The 21,913-nt window shown below is 45.2% G+C and overlaps 1 protein-coding gene across 8 annotated transcripts in view; it reads left to right on the forward strand.

Moving 5' to 3' along the window:
- Window positions 1-21,913, forward strand: part of LOC110477866 (glutamate receptor ionotropic, kainate 1) — a 103,646-nt gene that overhangs the window by 63,250 nt on the left and 18,483 nt on the right. For 4 of the 8 annotated variants that reach the window (XM_021544025.2, XM_021544024.4, XM_085570670.1 and 1 more), the window contains 8 exons: window positions 599-772; window positions 4,239-4,382; window positions 11,329-11,436; window positions 12,115-12,159; window positions 14,752-14,865; window positions 15,861-16,064; window positions 16,449-16,672; window positions 19,617-19,735. In XM_021544025.2, coding sequence (XP_021399700.2) covers window positions 599-772; window positions 4,239-4,382; window positions 11,329-11,436; window positions 12,115-12,159; window positions 14,752-14,865; window positions 15,861-16,064; window positions 16,449-16,672; window positions 19,617-19,735 — 1,132 coding nt within the window. The remainder of the gene's footprint in view (window positions 1-598; window positions 773-4,238; window positions 4,383-11,328; window positions 11,437-12,114; window positions 12,160-14,751; window positions 14,866-15,860; window positions 16,065-16,448; window positions 16,673-19,616; window positions 19,736-21,913) is intronic. The other 4 variants (XM_021544027.2, XM_021544026.4, XM_085570547.1 and 1 more) reach the window with 3 other exon arrangements.

The raw sequence follows: 21,913 nt of genomic DNA on the forward strand, positions 1-21,913 counted from the left end.
TAGGCACTGCTGCTTCAGCACTGTTTAATTGTTCCATTTGCTTGTAAAACCACAAAATTACAAATGGATAAAAGCACTAAGGGAAGTTTATACTAGAAGTTTTTCTTGATGGCAAAAACACAGCTTGGGAGGGTCTCACATGGATCAGTCACCCCAGCTGCCCTGTAAATGCCAGGCTCTGGAGCACATGGAGCCCGCATACACTGACATATCCATCCCACAGCCTGGCAGAGATGCCTGGGAGGCATGGTGGGGGAAATTGGGATTCATAAGCAGCCAAAGCACAGTGCTTGCTGTGTCTCTCAGAACTTTCCTCCCCTCAGCTTAGAAAGAAGCTTGACACTGCCCAGCTAATTCCTCATGTCGGCCTGTCAGAGATGCAGCATTGCTATAAATTAAAATGTGCGTGTTGCTTTCAAAGCAGTTCTGTTGTGGGGAAGTGATCTTTTCATTCCCAAAAGCAGCTGTATGGTAGGTCACGCATCTCACACAGGTTTGGCTCAGTCAGGTTTCAAATGGGAGCCAGGGTGGGCATAGGGGAAAAGCACCACAATTTCCTTTAGAAATGGATTTGTTTCTATCCTTGCTGGTGCTTTAGGACCTGTTTGCACTGGACCTGGAGCCCTACAGGTACAGCGGGGTGAACATGACGGGCTTTCGGCTGCTCAATGTTGAGAACCCGCACGTCTCCTCTGTGGTGGACAAGTGGTCAATGGAGCGGCTGCAGGCGCCACCCAAGCCTGATTCGGGGCTCCGCGACGGCACCATGACAGTGAGTGAGCAGACATGCTGCCAGGGGCGGCACGATGGCACTAAGGGAGCAGCCACACTGCCAGGGGCGGCACGATGGCACTAAGGGAGCAGCCACACTGCCAGGGGTGGCATGGTGGCACTAAGGGAACAGCCACACCACCAGGGGTGGCACGATGGCACTAAGGGAGCAGCCACATCACATCAGGTGGCACAGTGGCACTAAGGGAACAGCCACACCACCAGGGGTGGCACGGTGGCACTAAGGGAGCAGCCACATCACATCAGGTGGCACAGTGGCACTAAGGGAACAGCCACACCACCAGGGGTGACACAGTGGCACTAAGGGAACAGCCACGCTGCCAGGGGTGGCACGGTGGCACTAAGGGAGCAGCCACATCACATCGGGTGGCACGGTGGCACTAAGGGAACAGCCACCCCGCCAGGGGTGGCACGATGGCACTAAGGGAGCAGCCACATCACATCAGGTGGCACAGTGGCACTAAGGGAACAGCCACACCACCAGGGGTGACACAGTGGCACTAAGGGAACAGCCACGCTGCCAGGGGTGGCACGGTGGCACTAAGGGAGCAGCCACGTCACATCGGGTGGCACGGTGGCACTAAGGGAACAGCCACCCCGCCAGGGGTGGCGCAGGGACAATGCCCCAGCACAGTGCCATCCTTCATCTTGCTGATGCTGAAAACTGAAATGCTGCCCCACTTTTCCCATTGCCTTCTGTGTTGTGCAGCAGGAAACGCAGCAGAAAATGGGACTTCCCGAGAAGGGGCAGGATTTGTAACCTGCAGGGGCAGATCCCACATGTGTGGGAAGGGAGTAGGATTTTTAAATAGGTAAAGTACACCTTCTCTTCATTTCCATCTCTACAGAAGCTATGGCTTTTGAGATGTAATTTAAAGCTAGATGAGAGGTATCATCCAACCAGGGAATCAGGATTCATCCCAGCACTCCCCCAAGGAGGAAAGGAAAGAATAGGAACAATTACAGAGCCAACATGACTCCAATTCAGTTTGGCAGGGTGAAGGGTTGCCATCTCTTTGCAGTATGAGATAATGTATCTCATGGACTGAGTGGAGCTCGAAGCAATAGGAAATAGACTTTATTGCAGATGATTGCAGGGAAAATTTGGAAATGTTTTAACATCCTGAGGAGAAATGCATTAAGTGTGCTGTCCCTGGCATTGCACACACTGGTGCTGCTTTGGGCAGTGTCACCATGCTCACTGGTATCCAAAGCAGGGAGAAAATTGTCCCTGGGAATTCCTGACAGGAATTCACACAGAAATCCCCCAAATACAGCACTGGAAAAAGCAAAATTGTCACCACTTGTCTGCTCTCCTTGCTGTCCCTGATTCTTGTGCTCTCCTTTGCATCTTCATTATCTTAGTGTCCTTGATGCCCTGGCACAGCACTGAGGGAAGCCTCTCCCTCCTTGCTGGGATCATTTCAATATTCCTTGCAGGTTCCATTATTGCCTAGTTTGATGGAGAGCTGCACCACTGCTGCATTTCATTTGACAATAAGGCTGTGACAGGTGGCACAGTGCACAGAGATCAGGACTGCACATCCTGTTATTAACTCAGGATTTATCTCTTCTGGTTCATGCTCTGCTGTTTGCCCTGAAAGCTGCTTGTGGGAAGTCAGCAGAGCACAAGCAAGACAGTTCTGAGTTCATGTCCTGCTGGATGACCAAACTGCACCCAGAGACAGAGCTGGTCTAATGAGATCTCTAGCTTTCTTTGCAGTGGCTTTAGTGGCACACAAAAATGAGAAAAACAAGTTCCAGGACTGAGTCTGAGTCTCTGTCTCCTGACATAAAAGCACAGAAGTCAGGGTGAGGTGTTTGACTTTGGAAAATGAGGTGACCTGTTGCACCCTATAGCCCTAAATAGAGCCAAGGTGAGGGGAGAAGTGACAAGCCAAGGGAGGTGGCAAAGCTTCCTGCTGCTGCACAAAGGAGGGATGAGTGACAAGTGGCACAAGGACAGGACTGAGCAGCCAGGCCTGGCAGTGTTGCAGACACCGTGTGCTCATGGCAAAGCATCAGCACTCCCAGACAGAACAGAGCGAGGACAGAGGAGTTTTCTCACCAAGCATCTCCTCCCAAGGTCTCTGGGCCTCGACACAGGCAGAGACAGTATAATCCAATCCTGCGGGACCAGTCCAGTGTAAAAACTGAGGTCTGATGACACTGATGGGAATATTTATATGGATTTTGAGGGATTTGGGGTCAGCCCTTGATGCCCTGAGTGTGCTTGGAACAACTGTCTGGTGTGAAAAACTTGGCAGTGAGAACAGCTGGTATTGTCTCCTCCTGCTTGACTCACCACTCACAATATTTTCTGATCTCACAATTTGCTCCCATTGTGAAGCAGTATTTTGGACAGATTCTGACAAGCACATCAAGACCAATTCATCCTCTGCACTATCTTAAGATTGGTCCTTAAATTCAGACACATTTGAGCAAAACCCTCCAATACTGATGCTGTTGTAATTTATTCAAGTAAATGTCACAGACAAAGAATCAAATGTATTAATTTCCCAGACAAATTGCATGGAAAAAAACCAGAACACTGATCAGTTCTGTAGTTTCTATAAAGGAGTCCAGTTTCTCATTTGCAGAATTGCTGCCTTTTTTCCTTCAGGCCCTGGCTTAATTATTCATTAGGTTTACCTGAAAGGCAATTTGTGCAGCATCACTAAGGAACACACAGCCATTCCCACCTCACTGTGAGAGTACTGAAGCCCAGTGCAGGTGAGGGTGAGACTTTTCTGAGATGACAAAGTGGGACAGAGTGTGATGTCACTTTGAGGCCGTGCCTTTAAACCCACAAACTCTCTTTCAAAAGAAACACAGATAAACAAAGAGCACCCAGTAATTTTGGCATCTGAATATATGGGGTAGTATTGAAGGATCTAAGGGCTGTAGTGGGAAGCTAGATGTGTGAGTCCAACTTAATCCCCCAAAACCACACCTCCAAAGGACATTTTCCCTCTCTCTAGGACACCATTGCACACATTTTTGCCGAAAACCAGGATCATGGAGGGCAGCGGGCCCCTGGAGGCAGCAGATACCTGGGCAGTAGGATGTGTTCCAGGTGATCAGTGGGATTGGCTTCCTTGGAAAGCAGGGCCAGCCTGCCCTGTTGGAAAGGAAGCGATCCCACAAGTGCCATGAGAAGAGTGGCTCATACACCTGGGACTTCTTAAAACCCCTCTCCAGCCTGGCTGGGACCCCCTGACCTCCCTCTCCCTGTAGCTACCCAGTGTGGTTTCCCTCCCAGTGCTGAAGACATTCCAAAAGAACACAAAGAACTGGATTTAGCTGCTCCTCAGGGCTCCAAAGGCATCCCAGGAGAGGCTTTTCCCTGCGAGGAGCCCCAGGCAGTGCTGGCAGCAGCAGAGGAGGTAACTCAGGGCGGTGTTTGGCAGAGCAGAGGGCAGTAACTCAGGGCTGTGTTTGTGCAGACAGAAGCAGCGCTGATGTACGATGCCGTGTACATGGTGGCTGTGGCCTCCCAGCGAGCAGCCCAGATGACTGTCAGCTCCCTGCAGTGCCACCGCCACAAGCCCTGGCGCTTCGGTCCCAGGTTCATGAACCTCATCAAAGAGGCAAGTGCAGAACCCCTGCCCTGCTCGCTTGCTTCCTTCCTTCCTTCCTTCCTTCCTTCCTTCCTTCCTTCCTTCCTTCCTTCCTTCCTCCCTCCCTCCCTCCCTCCCTCCCCTCCCTCTTTCCCGCTCAGACTGCTGCTTGCTGTTTCTGGCACTCAGAGGGTCAATTGTCCCTCACCTCCATGGCAAAACCCCTGTAAACCCCTGATTTACCCCAGCTTCCATTCTGGTCTTACCAAGCTGCTAAACCCTGGGTGTGGAAAAGTCTCAGACTGTACAACCTACCAGGTGTCTTATTCAGTTAATGTTTGTTGTGGATGTTGATGATTTCTAAAATTGTGAGGCAACTACAACAGTTGTTCTGAAAATTGAAAGAAAAGCGAGTCTGTAGCTCTGTCCTTGCTCCGCTGTGTAATTCCAGTTGTTTTGCAGATTGTTTGATCAGGGATCAATATCCAGAAAACATTGCATGCAATATTTCTAAAGAAGGAAATTTCTTCCTGAAGTGATGCACTATCTTACAAAAATTCATGACTGAGTTTGATCCAGAGATGCCCTAAAAATACGCATTTTAGTTGAAATGCCTTCACTCTTTCAAAAGTCCCAGTTTTATTTTGATTTTCAAATTGAAACCTTTCCTAGAGGGAAGCATGCAAATGAAAACTGGAAATTCAGTGGAGCATCCCACATGTGTTTTACCTCTTCCCCACCTCAGTCCCTGCACTTGAGTAGTAATTATAATGAAATTGAAAACTAACAAAAGACTTTGTATCAGTGAATACCCCTTCAGTGATGCCCAACTTATTTTGGGGGATACTGATCATAAAACTAAGGGCTCCTGAAGCCTAAACCGGAATACTTTGCCCAAGAGTAGCAGATGTACCCCAGTAGATCAATTCAAAGCCTGAACAGTGACACAGCTCTCATTTATCATGGACAAGCAGCTTCTCTTGCATGGAGTGAGATATGGGAGCTAATTACTGATGGCCTTCCAAAGAGAGTCTCTCATGGTCAGTAAAACACTGCTTTAAATACTCTGAGAGTCTTATCTTTGTGTGGCTGATGTAGCCAAAAAAAGGTGGTTGTTAAAAGCAGAGGTTAAGGTTTAATAAGACCCTATTGAGTTTCCTGTAAAGCCTAAAATACGAGTTGGAAACAAATAGCAAATACATTTGGAGCCCAGATCATGTTAGGGTCTGGTTTGTTCAACAGGGATAGAGGAACTTTATAATTAGGAATCAGTGAATAGGTATGGAGAAAACAAAGCCAGGTAGGCAGAGTGATAGCTTAGGCCCACATAGGTAGAATTTAATTTTCCTGTTTCGTGATGTGGTACTGAGATTCTGTGAAGGCATTTTACAGACTGATCTTAAGACAAATATTCAGTACTCCAGTCTAAATAAACCAGTTTCAGACAAAGAAGTTGCCTGCAGATGCTGGAGTTAACAAGTGCTTCAGTGGCTCCCTGGTGAGTTTTTGCATTCTATTTTGGAGGTGAAAAGAACTGAGGGTAACCTCATTTGCTTTGTGGGCCAGTGCTATGAAATGTCTGAGATCAAGGCTCTGCAACAGCCCATTAAGGAATTTTTAATGAGAAGTAAATCCTTGTCAGAAGCTGTGTCTCTCAGTGACCCAGCGCCATTCACAACTGAAGGATGTTCTAATCTTTGAGCCCTTCTGGAGGCATTTGCAGGAAGTGCTCCTTACCCCTGCTCAGACGAAAAGGTGCTTGTTGTCTGTCTGCAGAGGGCAAATAGGGACAGAAAGGATGATCCCACTTTTTCTGAAGGAAAAATGGGGGTAAACATGAAATATGTTTATAATTGAATGACCAAGTTCTGCTCATGTCCCTTCTGAAGCATAAGATAAAACCCCAGATTATGATTGTTTTTCAATTATAATCAAAACCAGCGTGAGCTCCCCTTGTTCAAATCCAGCCACAATTAAAAGAACTGTAGAGAAGGATACGGATGCAGAATGGATTCTGAGTGACTGTTAAATGGCCTCAGGCAGAATCACAGAGAAAAATCTCCGAGATTGAAAGAGATCTGAAGAGATTTCAGTTCCTGCTGTGTTTCTGAGGAGATTAATGCCAAGCACTGAGACCAGGAGGGAGAGTCATCCATCTGCATTCAGTACTGGAAGGAGAAGGAACTGGAGGTTTCTCCTTACAGTAAAAGTAGAAATCTAAATTATGACAGAAGGAAAAGCAATCCATCTGCAGAGGTATCCAACAGTTTGTTGTTTCCGACTGGCAGCAGCTCCAAACACAGGAGCACAAAGAATCTTGTAAGAGAGCAGAATATTTCTGTTGTTTAATGGTCTTTGATTACTCCCAGAGTCAGCATGTTAGAGTGATTTTTTTAATGGGACTCCAACCCTGCAGAGTAGAACAGATAAGAAGGAGAGAGCAGTACAAGAGCCTGATGCCAGAAGAGCCAGGAAATCTCCCCTGCTCTCTGAGACAGGGTCTGTGGAGCAGCACCAAAATCTTTGTGCAATGACTGGGAAAAGATAACAACATTTTGCTCCAAAACATGAAATAAAACCTTTTCTGCTGCATTTTTTCATTGCATTTTAGCAGTGAGCCAGTGACAGGGTGCTGGCTGGATTTATTTTCTGGGCTCTGGTGCTACAATATTCAGTTACATCAAATTGAAACAGTTGTTTACTTTGGTAGGGCTTCACTCACCAGATAATTTAATATTAACACTTGATAAACTCACTAAAACAATCTTTTTTCTTTGTTTCACTTCTCATAAACTTTACTTCTAGTCCATGAAGTGCATTTCTGCTATGAGTCTATTAATGGCTGTTACTTTGACCTGAAAAGTCTTAATTAGCAGAGCAAACAAAACAACTGCCTGAACTGCATCCCATGGTGCTGTATTAGGAAATAAAGCTCAGCTTCCCGAGAAGACAATGAGGCTGAGGGCAATGTCAATAAGCATTCTTACTCTGAAATCAGATTTCAAGTGGAAAAGCACTTATTTATGGAATTATCTATGCCCAGATTGCAAAGTAATTGCAGGATTGCATGCTGAGAATAAATGCATATTGAATTGATAAAAAATTATCTGCAAGGTACTGACACTGTGACAGCCAAAATCAAAACAAGATGTTTGACAAAAAGATTACATATATTTTCTTCCATTCTGTTTTCAGCTCATCAAATGTTTCCTGTGCAGTAGATTTATTTATTAAAAAACAAAACAAAACAAAAAACAAACAAACAAAATACAAACAAACAACAACAACAAAAACCAAGAACCATTATAAAGTTACTATATCTGATTATACGGAGGATGTTTTGATATTTTCTTTGATATTTGATACACAAAACATTTTTTCAGGACATATTTAATATATCCAGGCTGACTCAAACACAATGCACAGGTCACATTTTCTATTTTGAAAGTCCAATATAATCCCACCCCTCCAGCCATGGAAAATGCACCTTTCTGCCTCTCATTTCCATGCCAGTGTTGCTCAGGGAAAGGCCAGGACTTTTCCTGGATCTCTTCCAAGTAAAGAGGCTGTGTAGCATCATAATTCTCAGTTTATCTTCATAGATAAAGCCCTGTGCTGGTGAGTGCTGAAATTCTCTTTATTCCATCAGTTATGCCAGATTTGGAGCAGGATAATGGCAAAGTCATACCCTAACTCACTGTATTCCATAATCCTGGGGGATCTTTGTTAATAAGAGGATTAATTGTAAGAGCTGACAAATTGATGTGTGGCTCATCACACATGATTTCCACTCCAAGGAGAAGCAATATCACTGTCACTTCAATCTGGCAGCTCTCTCTGCAATTCCAATAAATCAGGGGCTTTCTCTTCCCAAAGGAAAGAAAACCAAAGGAAAATTAAACTGGTCTTGGTCAGTAGCATTTTGGTTATTATTTATTTATTATTTATTATTATGGTGGTATTGCTATTTATGGCCTTGGGAGGTTTTGTTACATAAGAGGGAACTGAGGTGTTCTGAGCATTTTAGATTTAGGTGTTCCTAGGTTTTTGACTTTTTCATTCAAGTGTTAGGTACTATCAAAGCCCTCATCAGAAATTTGGGAATATTGGTTCCTTCACCCCTGTAGTTAATTAAGAATGTACATCAAATCAATAACTTATGTTCATTTTGCCTAGGAACTTCTGATAATAAATAAACAGATTATAACTTCAAGAATTAAATATATATTCCATGGGTCAAAATAACCCCACAACAAAACAGAGTAGGCAGGAAAATATTCTTATCTACAATTAGACTTCAGCTTCTGAGTGTACTCCTTCCACAAGAAACAGTCCAGTGACTGATTTCTGACCAAACTCCCATTAAAACCAGGGAAAAACCAAGCTGATTTCTTGCCTTTAGGGAAAGGTTTCCAAATTTTCAAGTTGCACTTAAACAGCCAGAGAAGGAAAAAAGAGAGAGAGAATAAAAAATACAGGTCTGTTCTACAGAATGAATAACTGGATCTGGTCTGTTTGGGGAATTTCTCGAGTCAGTTTGGACACCGCTGCTAGGGATGCATGGGGTGGGGTTGTTTGGTGTCTGTGTAGGGCAGGGGCTGGGCTGGGTGATCCTTGGGGGTCCCTCCCCACTCAGGATATTCCATGAGTCTCTGATACATCTGGAAGCAGCTGAACTGATTGATCCTGGGATTGAACTGTTGACTGGCTCTGGCTGGAATGGAGACTGCTGCATTGATCCAAGATGGTGAAGTGGAAACTGATACAGACCCTGTGATGTGTAGCAATTGATGAAACTTCTCTGTTTGACCTTGGAGGCAGAGTCAGCTCCATTCTCCTGTTGTTGTTATTTCCCATCAATCTATTGGCAGGGATTGTAATTGGAATATCTAACCCCAGAGTTCAGCTTGTGCTTCCCCCACAATCCCCATCTTTTCAAGCAGTGAAAGCAGGGGATTTGACATTAAAAGCAGGGAGTTTCACAGCTCACATTAGGTTGCTTTGTGTATTTTGGCCGTGGCAGGTGCCTGCCAGCCTCTGAAGGTGGCTGAAGTTGTGTCTGTAGCCTGTTCTATCCATTCCCTTCTTGATGTTTTGTAAGAAGTCTGGGCAGCTGCTCACAGTGATACTCTTTGATCAATTACCTGATCAGGTTCCAATTCATTTTTTATTATGTCTTATAACACTCAATGTGTCACCAGAAACATAAAAATTGCTATAAATCCTGTGTGTGAAAGCATGGAATCCCAGCCCTGTGATAAACACACAGGCAGCTCCTGGCTTTTCAGGAAGTTCTGCTTCATTTCTCTTTGTTAATTAGCAAGACCTCTGCATATGATGCTTTCTCTGTTTTGCTTTAGAGGCAATAAAATAAAAATCATAAATTAAATTCATCATTCAAACAGTATCTGAAGTGTGTTCCTCACCATTAGGGTTTAAAAATCCCATCAGCATTTAACCCTTCTGAGAAAAGTTCCCTGGAACTTCTGAGAAATTGGTCTCTAAAGAGGAGATTTTATAAAATGTTCCAACTTTATGAAAAAGACATGGGGGCACATCAAAGGAATAAAAATACAGTCTGGAAAAAGGGATGTTAGAGATTGAAATTCATCCCTATGTGTCCATATTCATCCATATGATATCTTGATTATATCATGTTAATAAATAAGTAATAAATAACCCTGCAAGTATTTCACTGTTCACAGCAGAGACTTGTGTATACTCCCAAGTCATTAAGATGAAAAATCTCACAGCAAATTTGTTGCATCAAGGCTTTTCCATTCTTTGTTACTTAAGTGTGCATCAAAGTCTTGCTGTTTCCACAAATTCCTAATGCACCAGATTTGCCTGAGACACGTGGTGAGGACTCCCCAGCATCTGAGATTAAATTCTGCAGATTCAGAGCTGGAATTCTGATTAAAGAGGGAGGGGGACACCAGCCTGTAAGTGTGATTTTTTTTATGCAGCTTTACCTCTGTTCTATGTCTCCAATAAATTAAATGAGGCAAGGAACGATGTGTGATGGAAAAGCTTGTAATTTAAAATTATATGGCTGACACACAAGAAGGAACAATACCATCATTTATCATCAGCTCTTCTTGTATTTCTGACAAGTTTAATCTAATGGGGGACCTCCCAAAAATAGATTATCAAGATTGTCTGCACTTTTAAACCCGTCACTTTGTTTTATGGATAAGCACCAGCTTTGGGGACTAAATGGGGTGGGAGGGAGGGAGATCTCATTTCAAGGCAAATGGACTGGGTGGGAGGCTCACAAGATACAGGAGATTGAAACTGTGGAGAAAGTTCATCCTTGCCCTTGAGCCTTCTCTCTAAAGAAGGGCTCCCCAGCATAGGGAACCCTCCTGGCTGTGCAGGACAAACCCAAGCCCTGGTGCCAGTGTTTAAAACAAGGATTAGGATTCACTGGGTTGGGCTGAAGCAGAGAAGTGCTGCTTGGACCAGACCTGCTCCTCTGTGTGCTGTCCTTCCCTCTAGGTGTGACATTCCATGGCCTTACCCTGCAAAGCTTTTATGGGGTCTCTGTGACTGGCTGGGTTTCTCCTGGAAGCTCCAAGGCCCAGCCCCACAGCTTGGACAGAGCAGACTCCTTTTTAGTTCCTTAGTGAATTCTTGTGCAGTGCAGAACTGCCCTGGCTTTGGGCACGTGCAATTTCCCCTTTCTCTTTGGTCAGTCTACATTTTTTTTATCAGTACCAGTCATATGTAAATCAATGTAAACTGTCACAGACTTGTGTCTGGTTGCAAAATGCAAAACATATCAGAAAAAAGCTAAATAACAATATAAAGGGGGTTTTGTCAGAGTAGCAAAGCCACATATGCTTAAAAGTTCCCAAATTTGGAAGTGATTTGATGCTGTGTTGCATTTAAATTACAATTGTTATTAAGAGTTCTTGTTATGGGTTCAGAGTAGCTCCTTCTGGGTGCCACAGGCAGGGTGTGTTTGTGTCCCCAGGCACGGTGGGAGGGCCTGACCGGGCGCATCACCTTCAACAAAACCGATGGGCTCAGGAAGGACTTTGACCTGGACATCATCAGCCTCAAGGAGGAAGGCACAGAAAAGGTAAGCAGGTCTTTTGTAAAAAAACATGGCAAAAAGTTCATTTGACAAGGGCATAGTTCCTCATCTTAAAACTCCTGTGACTGGGGTAAAAAAACCCCACAATTCTCAAGTGATTTGAGTCAGAGTTAAAGCAGAGCTGCTAAGATTGGGGTTTTATTTTACAGTGCATTTTGAGGTATGGGAGAGGAATGTGGGGCAGGCAATACTTATATAATGGAAAGAATCATCTTAAGTGCACCTCATTTTCAATTCTTGCTACTGCAACTGTGGATGGTAAATTCATATATAGAGATAGATAAATTTATATAGCAGTGCACAGATAAATGTGACATGAGGGAGAGAGGAAAGAAGGTACTTGAATAATAACCTCAACAAAATGGAGTTGCTGTGAATTCTCCAGGTTTCAGAGACTGGATTAGTTCTCTTTCCCTTTTCTCAGCCCTCAGCCAGCGATATGGGCTGCCCTGGGGGTGGAAGCTGCAGTTGTCCCAAACCCCAGCACAGGTGACAGCAGCTCCCGAGGCTGCTGGCCCTTGCTCTGTGTGCTGGCTCAGCTCTGGGTGGTAATTGCTGACGGGTTAATGGAGAATTTAACTGCAATTGCTCCCACACAGCTCTCCAGACAGCTTCTCTCTTCATTTTTAATGAACCACTCTGTTTATTTTTCCCTGTACCAAGGCTGCTGGCGAGGGTTCTAATCATTTGTATAAAGTGTGGAAGAAGGTTTGTACACAGACAGGTGATGCCAAAACCCTGTGGGCTGGGTCTTCATACTCAGCCTTTGGGTTTTAATGGTGACTCTCCTATTGCAGTTTAGAGACAACATTCTCTCTGAAAGCAGGAATTTTCCTAGTAGTAGTAGTGTAAGTTTTTCTCCACTTGAGACACTGTAATTGCAAAGACTAAGAAAATCTTGGCAGGATTCAGCTTTTTCACAAAATCAGGGTGTTTAATTATTATTTTACTTTTTGGGAGCTGTGCTTTTCCCATCTTTGAGTAAAGGTCCCTGCTGCAGCAAAACCAGCCCTTTTCTCCTGTGCCATCCTCCCTGATCTACTTAAAATTTACCCTGAGGGCTAAAATTACACTAATTTGGATGTGTATTGGCATCAGCTCCAAAGTCTGGTTTAATGTGCAGGGTTGAGGTCATTTTTCCCCACACAAACCTCTCAGTGCTGGCAGCATTCAAGCATTATTGCCTCAAAATGTGGATGACTGTGTTATTAGCTCCTTACAGAAAAGAATAGAAGTTATTAAGTGGGTGCTGTCATTCACTAACATATGGAAATTGGGACTAAGATTGTTTATAAAAGATGTAAATTACCCTAGGAATCTCATCCCTCTTTGAACATAAGGTGCTTAAAACACAAAAGTGGGATTTGGAGACCAGCTCCATGCACTGCTCTCCATAGGACTTACAACCCCTGGTTGCTGTTCTATGAGGAGAAGATAAAAACTGCATCCACTAAGTCTGAAGTGTACTGCAGTCATGAGGCAGAAACTTTTTATAGTGCTTAGAATTGTATTTTGCCCATGGTTCACACAGATCTCATTATTCCACACCCCTCCCTCTTGCACAGTTTAGAAAGGTTTTGGGTTTTTGCTGGTTTTGTGAGAATAGACCAGTATAAAACACCCTCTCCAACCCTTTCTGTGTTCTCATGGAGCACATGCATCCTTAATAATCCAGTTTAATCTCCAGCAGATCAGGCTGAGGCACAAAGGCCCTCTCCCCTCTTTCCTGGGGAGCAGATCATCCCCTGCCACACAGAAGCAATCTCCCTTTGGACTGCAGGCATCTCATGTTTGCTGAACTGATTTAAACCAAATTACAGTTGGCTCAGAGCATGGGCTTGCTGGGAAGGGCACATGGCACCTCTCACACTTGTCACTAAACTGCGAAATATCCCCTGGACTCCCCCAGTGATGTCCTACCTCAGTCAGATCCTTCCTCCCCCCTCATGCCTCTCTGGCCAGGGTTGTCTTGTGGTGCTGTCCCTTTGCCCAGATGTGCAGTGCTCTCCTGGTGTATTCTGTGTGCTCTGTGACTGTGCTGCTCCCTGGTCTCCTCCTCTTTCCTCTTGTCCTCCTCTTTCCCTGCTGCCAGACAACAAACACATTCCAAGTCAGTAACAGTGAACAGAAGGGCTCATCCACCCTGGTGCAAATCCAAGGACACTGGATATTTACTGTATTCCTGGCTTAGGCTGCAATAATAGCCAACATTTTATCTCCTTTGTAAATTTGTGCACTTTCCAGACCAGCTTCCCAGCCTGAACTAGTTTTGGAAACAAAGGGAATGACTGACAAATGCTTGGCATAAGCATTTTTTTTAATGGCATGGGTGTCCCCATTAAGAATTTAGAAAAAAAAAAATGTTTGTGAGGGCCAAAAGCAGTGGCACCTGGGGACACAAACCCCAGTGCTTGAAATGATTGTGCTCTCCACAATGCCCAGTACACAAATTAAACTCTTCCTTGCCTGGAGCTCCTCACATCAGCCCTCAGCCAGGCTGAGCACAAAAACCCAAGGGCAAAAGCACTGGAGATGCTTCTAGCCTGCATCTAAGTTGGGTAAATATTGATGTGAAGAAATAACATGGTTAAAATTTCTGCCCCCCACAGCGTAGATCCAAATCCTCTGAAATGACAAATATCTTTCCTGGAGGCTTGGATTGGGCAGTAAATACTGGAAGTTTTTACTGTCTCCGGGGCTGGAAAGGAATTTGCCTTTGGCCACTAATGTTTGCTGAGCAAATACTGCTCGGGGAGTGAAATGTACGACCTTGATAGCTCTGGCACATCCAGGAGTCCAGGAATGACAGAATAATCTTTGCTAAACCTGCTGAAGGCACAGGGCAAGCAAAATGCCAGTGTAACCATCAGTCTGTTCCTATGTATCTACTCAGGCTTTTAACCTGTTCTATCAGAAGAGAGAGGTTTTGCCACCTCTCAACTCCACCATAGACAATTTTTTTGTTAAAAACACATAAAAATAGACAGGTTTTTTTTTTTTTTAGCAGGGAACAAAGCCAGCATGTTCCACTTTAGTAGCCAGATGGCCACCCCAGCACTGCACTGCCAAGCCACATACTCTCAGTGCTCCTTGGTTTGCATTTGTGCATTTTGCAGTCATTGCCTGGCATTTCTGAATCAGCCTGTGATGCTGCTGCCTTTCTCCAAGCTGCTGCCCTCTTCTACCATCAATCCCTTTCTGAGTGATCCCTGAGACCAGTGCTGGAGGTTTAGGGGATTAGAGCAGCTCCCTGGGGGTTTAGGGGATTAGGACAGCCTCTCACTGCTCTCCTCTGTGCAGATTGGTGTCTGGAACTCCTACAGTGGCCTTAACATGACAGACAGCAACAAGGACCGGTCCACCAACATCACAGACTCCTTGGCCAACCGCACACTCATCGTCACCACCATTCTGGTAAGGCTGACAGAGCTCCATATTTAGGCTCAGGATCCACACATACATGAGATTGACTCCAAAACACCACACTGCCAGTGGAATACTCCCAGGAACTTCTGCCTCCAAAATTGTTTCACCTTTTCCTGCATTTCAGACAAACCCTGTGCACTTTTCCTCCCAGAAGAAGGAACACACACATTCAGCTTTGTGGTCATTGCCTATACATCCTTTGTTTTACTGGGAATGGGACAAAGAGGGCTGAAGGGAAGTGGCAAACAGCAGACAAACAGATTGAGTCAGTGTGCTTACTGTGAGGAATGGAAAAGGTTTAACTGGGTATTTGGGAAATGCTCTGCCTTGTGCTCTCTACATGCTCAGTAATGCCACTTTTTTTTTCAATTCCTCTGCCTAGTTCCTGAGGAGGAGGAAAGAGCTCAAAGGCTCCTTCTATGTGTCTATTGCCAGAGGTGTTTTGCCACATTAAACTGCTTGCCCAGATCTTCTTATATCCAAAATCCTATGAAAGGGAAAGCAAAAATGCACTTTGCAATCTGTTTTTGCTGTTCTCCATTCCCTATTCATTTAATTTGAAGATTTTTCTCAGTAAAGACTTATTTTTCACAGAATACAAAATGCTAGCTTCCCTATATGTTTTTTTTTTTTCTGTTATTTAGGATCCTCCCTCCTTCAGTATCCCTTTCTGTCCTTGGAGCGGGACAATGCAGGGTCCAGACCCTGGGTCTAAGTTTGGAGTTGCTGGGCACAACTGGAATTAAAGCTCCTGGGAGCTACAAATGGTCCATTCCACTGAAAATTAGGGCCTTTATGCTCATCACTAATTCATTCAGTGAGTTTATTAACACACCTAGAAGAGCTTTTAGTGCTCACAGTAAATGTCTGGTTTCCTTGTACTTGCAATCCCTTTGGAAAATATTAGCATCATTTAGAGAAAGTGATCTCATCTGAGTCAAGGCTCACATCTCTCACTGCCTGCCTGCTGTGTTTTCCTGCAGGAAGATCCCTATGTGATGTACAAGAAGTCTGACAAGCCCTTGTATGGCAATGACAGGTTTGAGGGGTACTGCCTGGACCTGCTAAAGGAGCTGTCAAACATTTTAGGCTTCATCTATGAAGTCAAGCTCGTTTCTGACGGCAAATACGGAGCCCAGAATGACAAGGGAGAGTGGAATGGGATGGTCAAGGAACTCATAGATCATGTAAGACTGAACCCTTCTCTCCTCTCTGCTCTCCTTTTGCCTGAGGTATTTTGTATCTGAAATATTTGCTCTGGTTTTCACCTCTCAGAGCCACTGCTGTGTCTGTTTTGCCACGCATCATAGTAGGAATGTCTGAATGAGCACTTTGCAGGTGTTGGGAGGAAATGTCCATCCATGGCCATGTCTCAAACGTTCCCTGCCTTGTAAAAAGAGGAAATGGAATGTCACACCCCCACACACACACAAATACCCTAGAAATGTTAAATTTTGTTGAATTTTAGCCAGAAGTGGTTTATTTTTTAATACTCAGGAAAGAAATTGAGGGAATTGCAGAGGGTTTCCTGAACATGAAGGAGATGAGTGTTTTCCCTTTTGTGTTTCCAGAAAGCTGACCTGGCTGTTGCTCCTCTCACCATTACCTATGTCAGAGAGAAAGTGATTGATTTCTCCAAGCCCTTCATGACGCTGGGAATCAGTATCTTGTACCGGAAGCCCAACGGGACCAACCCTGGCGTTTTCTCCTTTTTAAACCCTCTTTCTCCAGATATTTGGATGTATGTTCTCCTGGCCTGCCTTGGAGTCAGCTGTGTCCTCTTTGTCATTGCCAGGTAAGGCCAAGACAGAGTTTTGGACGCACCTACAGCCTCTCCCCTCACAGGTATTGGATGGGCTCTGGAGTACCATCCTAAGGGGGTTACCCAGTCCTAAAAACTTTCTGCAAATTCTTGGTATTTTCTCATCAACACTGCTTTTCTGTATTGCACTGAGGCTTTGTTTTCTTTAAGGGCTGTTCCAAGCTAAATATCCAGCAGGATGCATCAGGAGGCACCACCCCAGCAGATATGTGCTGAAAAGCAGTTTGTTACTTGCATGTAGGCATTTCCCTTTTCCACTCATGGTGCACACAGTTCATAGGTAAAAGACGCAAAAGGTGAACCTAGTTTTGCTGGTGGTCCAGCCTCAGTGGTCTCTTCCAACCAAAATGGTTCTGTGCATTAGAGGAGAGAGGTCATGGGTTAACTTCCCAGGTGGCTTGAGGTGAAAGAGAAGTTTATCCCTCCCAGCAGCTGCGGGGCTCTGTGCAGTTACTCACCACTTCCCATAGCTCCTGCGGTGCCTCACTGCACCATAAATAATAACTCCACTGTACACAACCCATGATCTCAGTCATGACTAATCTTAAATCTGCTCCTCTCTGGCAAATTGACTTTTCTGCACTTGTGTGCCAAGGCTGAAAACATCCCCCAGCCTTCTCCACCTCAGAACAGTGGAAGGGAACACAAATGCTTTCCTTGAGCTGATGCCTGAAAGCAGTGCCTAGTTAGATTCAGCTGCATGGACTGAAGAAGTGAAATTGTGTTCATGTTAATTTAGATTTATACATTTTAAGCTAAGCTGCTCTTGAAATCCACATAAAGAGCTGTCCATGTCTCCAAATACACCAAGATTTCTGAAAGATTTGCAAAGTGTTTCAGCAAATATTGGTTGCTTTTAATAACACCAGAAACCATCCACTCTTAGCACTGTCACAGTAAATTACATGGCTACCCACATTTTGACATCAGTTCCTGGAAAACAAATACTTGGGAATAATTTACACAGACTGGAAGAATCCTCCTGTCATTTCTTTCAACTTTTCAGCAGCTGAATAATTTCTCATTTGTCTTTGAGCCTTACATAGCCCTGTCACTGTTACATTAATTTTTAAACTCAAACAGTGAAGTTTTTATCGCTGTGAAGGGTTGCAGACTGGCAAAGCTCTGTTCCAAGTACACTGCCAGTGGATGAACAAGGTGTTTTCTGCCAAAATTTCCCTTTCAGCTAATGCCATCTCAGCTGTGCTGTTAGTGAATGTAGACCCAAGTAGCTGAGCCAATAATGTCACACATACCCTGTGGAAAAAGGTGCTTGGGTGACCTTGAGCATCTCACCTTTATCAGAAACCTCAGCACAGCTGCTGCTGAAGAGGGAGAAAACCAGGAAAAGGCCAGGGGAACAGAAGGTCTAAGCAGTGAATTCTGTTGAACTGTAAACCAGAGCTCAGCGCAGCAATAGAAACACAAGAAGAAAATAATTTTTTGTTCTGAGGTGTAAAAGAGACGTACACCCTACTAACATTGAAATACATACGCAGAGCTAGACAAACCTTCCCAGTCTGGAAGACAAGGCTTTGCTGCCAGAACTTCATGGCCACTTTCAAAAGCCCTTTTGCTCTTTCTGTGATGGAGACATTTGTTTCCAAGTCACTGAATGTGGTGGTTTTCTGAAACCCTGCAAAATTCTAGCCTTGGGCTTCCCAGGCAGGTCAGGGCAGAGGGATTTATTCTTCTTCCTGCCCTGTGTGAACAATGTGAGGGGAGCTCTTCACTTCTAGGGCTGTTGGAAATCAACTGGTTCTAATTGGGAGTCTCTTGTGAAGGATGTATTTCCCTCTGTGTGCATGAATTGAGTCTGGTCACTCCACAACACCTGCTTCCATTATTACAGCAGAAATTTGAAACATCTAACTTGGGAATTGCTTTTCTTTTGACGGGTGCATGCAGAACTGTTGTAACTTGAACCTGAAAACTTTGTCTTTTGTCATGATTTTTTATACTCTTGTTCTGGGTATTGTGTAGCTGGTGGCATCCTAAGCTACATCCTCTCCCAATTAACAGGTTCATTATTACCAGTCTTCATTACTTCAGCCAAGCAAGGCACTCTGCTCTCAACCGTGCATAAATTCAATGCTTAATTATATTGTTGCAACAGTAATCAGGATGTGTTGGGTGAAGTTAAATTAAAGCTGGGTGAGTCAATTAAAGCTGCATCCACATGTTCCCTGAGGAAGCCATGCAGCAATGGGGAGCCCAAGTGGGCACCCTGAGGAGGAGCAGCCCTCGGGGTGCTTCTGCTGGGTGTGTGCTTAGCCCAGAGCTCTTCCAGGGATCCCCTGTGCAGCTCCCATCTCGTGTCCCTATGGCTTGGGGAGCTGCCTCCTAAAGCTGGGGAGAGCAGAGTGCTCTGAAGGCCCAGGCTGTGGGGCTGGTCGTGTATGTGCACCTGCTCCAGAGTGGGACTCCATGGTCCTGGTGTATCCCTGCCAGATCAGAGTATCCAGTGATTGTGGGAACGCTGGGCAGCTGCTGCTGCAGGGAGAGCATGTCCAGCACACACCGACAGTGAGAGGTGCTGCCCTGACAGGGCTGCTGCTCCTTCCTTATTCCCAAAGTGCACCCCAGAAGCAGCCCCATGGCTCCCAGCAGTGCCCTGTGAGTGGAGCAGGGAGCCATGGGGCCGTGGCAGGGAGGAGAGGAGAGGAGCAGCAGCCCCATGCCAGGCCTAGCATCATGCCATCCATCGCTCTGCAGCTGATCCACAGCTGGCATGGGGCAGTGCTGATGTCCAGAACACCCTTCATGCCAAGCTCTCCTTTGGCACGGGTCAGTCCTCCGTGTCGGGTTATCCCATGCCTGTCGCCTGCGTGGTGCCGTGCCGGGGTGTGCTGCTCAGCAGGTTTGCTGTGTGTCCTCTGCTAGATGTTTACAGACTGTTTTGTGTTGACTGCCACAGGTTTACACCATATGAGTGGTATAACCCCCACCCGTGCAACCCAGACTCAGATGTGGTGGAAAACAATTTTACTTTACTAAATAGTTTCTGGTTTGGAGTTGGAGCTCTCATGCAGCAAGGTACACCGGTTACACTTCGTTCTCGCACACGTCCCACAGTCTGCTCAAGGGCTTCTGTGCTGGTAAACTCCACCCTCTGTAAATGCAGCATGTACTGTAAAACCTGATCTCACACACACAGAGTAGCATGAGGGAAGGAAGCTGTGTGCCACTGCCACTGGGGTACTGTGCAACCCAGGCTAGGAGGAAGGAGGGCGAGCATCCCACAGAAAGGGGAGCATGCAGGGCCACACAGGAATTCTGCAGCTGACATGGAATTTAATTGCAAGAGGGATATGAAGTGCCTCGTGCTGAAGTTGAGTTTATCAGCATAAGAGTTTGGACAACAAGAAAAATGTTGGGCTCCATCCCAACACAAACAGCCTTAGCTGCCCTAGAAGAACTGTTCCAGCTGCCAAACAAGGAAAAATGCTCTTTCTCCAGAAGGGTTGTTGAGTTTGTAGGCACTTGTCAAACATGTTTAAAACCAACACCAAACCCTGTTTTTCTATGGCTTTTCTGCAGGTATGAGTCCCATCCTTCTGTAAATGCATCCGTCCCTAGAACTTAACCCGGTCACAAGCCCCTGTTACTGATGATTGTGGAAACAGCTGACATTTTATTCAGATGCCAAGGAGGGGCAGTGAAGCTTACTCCATGTGGGAAGTCAAATAGATCTATATACTAACCACATTTTTTTTATGGCATTTATGTTCCAAGGTTTCCAATTAAATCACTTTTCACCAAAACTGGGGTCCACTGAAAAGAGAGAAAATGTTTTCTGACAGACATTTCAAGTTGAATCAAAGCTGAACAAAAAAGACCCCATCCCACAGCAATCAAAAAGGCAAAGCCCAGCAGTACCTTGATATTAAATTCCAAAACATTTAAGTAAGGAATGTAAAACTATCTCTACATTCACACAGGTACAGTTTATTCTTTCCTCTTTAACAGACATGAGTAAAACAAAATAAAACATAAAGAGGATTATTTCCTAGATGTGGTAGAGAATAAAGTTTGTATTGACCTAATATGCACTTGCTTTTAGTGGTGCATTATTGTATTGAGAGGATATAGAGCTTCCCCACAGAAGTTGCTTTGAAGGAGGTTGGATGAAAGAAGAGCATTTCTGCTTTGTTTTGGAGCTTTTTTGTTTTGTTTTCCTTCCAATTTGTCAGTAAAACACAGGCTGAGGTTCTACAGTACCAGGCAGGTGTGTGTATCTAACTGTGGTTGCTCTGTGTGTGAAAGTGCCCCAGAATTTTGTGTTTCCTGTTCTGCCGTTTTTGGAGTTTACCATCATCCACAGCAAACTGTGGGATGCAGTGTCTGCTCGTTACCACTACCTTGGGTACATGACAGTCAGCCCCAACCAGACTCTGCTTGTCTTTTAAGGAGATTCAAAGCAAAACAAAAGAAAGAGAGAAAAAGAAAGAAAGGAAAAAGAAAACATTTGTAAAGCAACACAAATGTTTCCATGTACAAACTTGTGGTGTGATTGTCTGTGCATCATGGTCATGTGAACAGTTTGGACATGATGGGAGCGGTGGTGGAAGTCTGGGTCTAGCGTTGCACTCCTCCTCCTTGGCAGCAGCTGCTCGTTATGCTTGACTGGAAGCCACTTGTGATTAAATTTTAAAATGTGATGATCAGACTTTCTCTTTTCTACAGAGCGTGAGCAAAGTCTGGATCAGGATTGGCTGTCATGTCTGCCATAAAAAGGCACTAGAGAGACTTCAGCAAGTATTGTCTCTGCCCCTGAGTCTTGCTGACAATTTTGATTTAGATGCTGCTTCCCCTGTTTTTCCCCTGGAAGTCTCAGATGTGTTTGCATCCTCTGAAAGCATCCAAACAGGGCACATTTCATCCAATCCATCCAGGGAAGCTGTTACTATCAGAAAGGAGAGCTGTCCCTCAGAGCTCAGCTCAGCCAGAAATGGGGCAGGCACTAGCAGAGAGCACCCATGAGGAGCAGAGTGGGGATGGAGCAGATCCAGCTGATCCCCCAGCCTGGACAGCAGGGGAGGGGGATTCTGCCCCAGAGCTCAGGTAACACCCCACCTGCAGAGCTGCCCCAGCCCTCGGGACTTGGCAGCAGCACCTGGAGCTGCTGGAGAGAGCCCAGAGGAATCCATGGAGCTGCTCCAGGGCTGGAGCCAGGCTGGGAGAGCTGGGGGTGCTCACCTGGAGAGGAGAGGG

The sequence above is a fragment of the Lonchura striata genome, chromosome 1 (genome assembly GCF_050655825.1).
Source record: "Lonchura striata isolate lonStrDom1 chromosome 1, ASM5065582v1, whole genome shotgun sequence".
In the NCBI taxonomy this organism is placed as follows: Eukaryota; Metazoa; Chordata; class Aves; order Passeriformes; family Estrildidae; genus Lonchura; species Lonchura striata.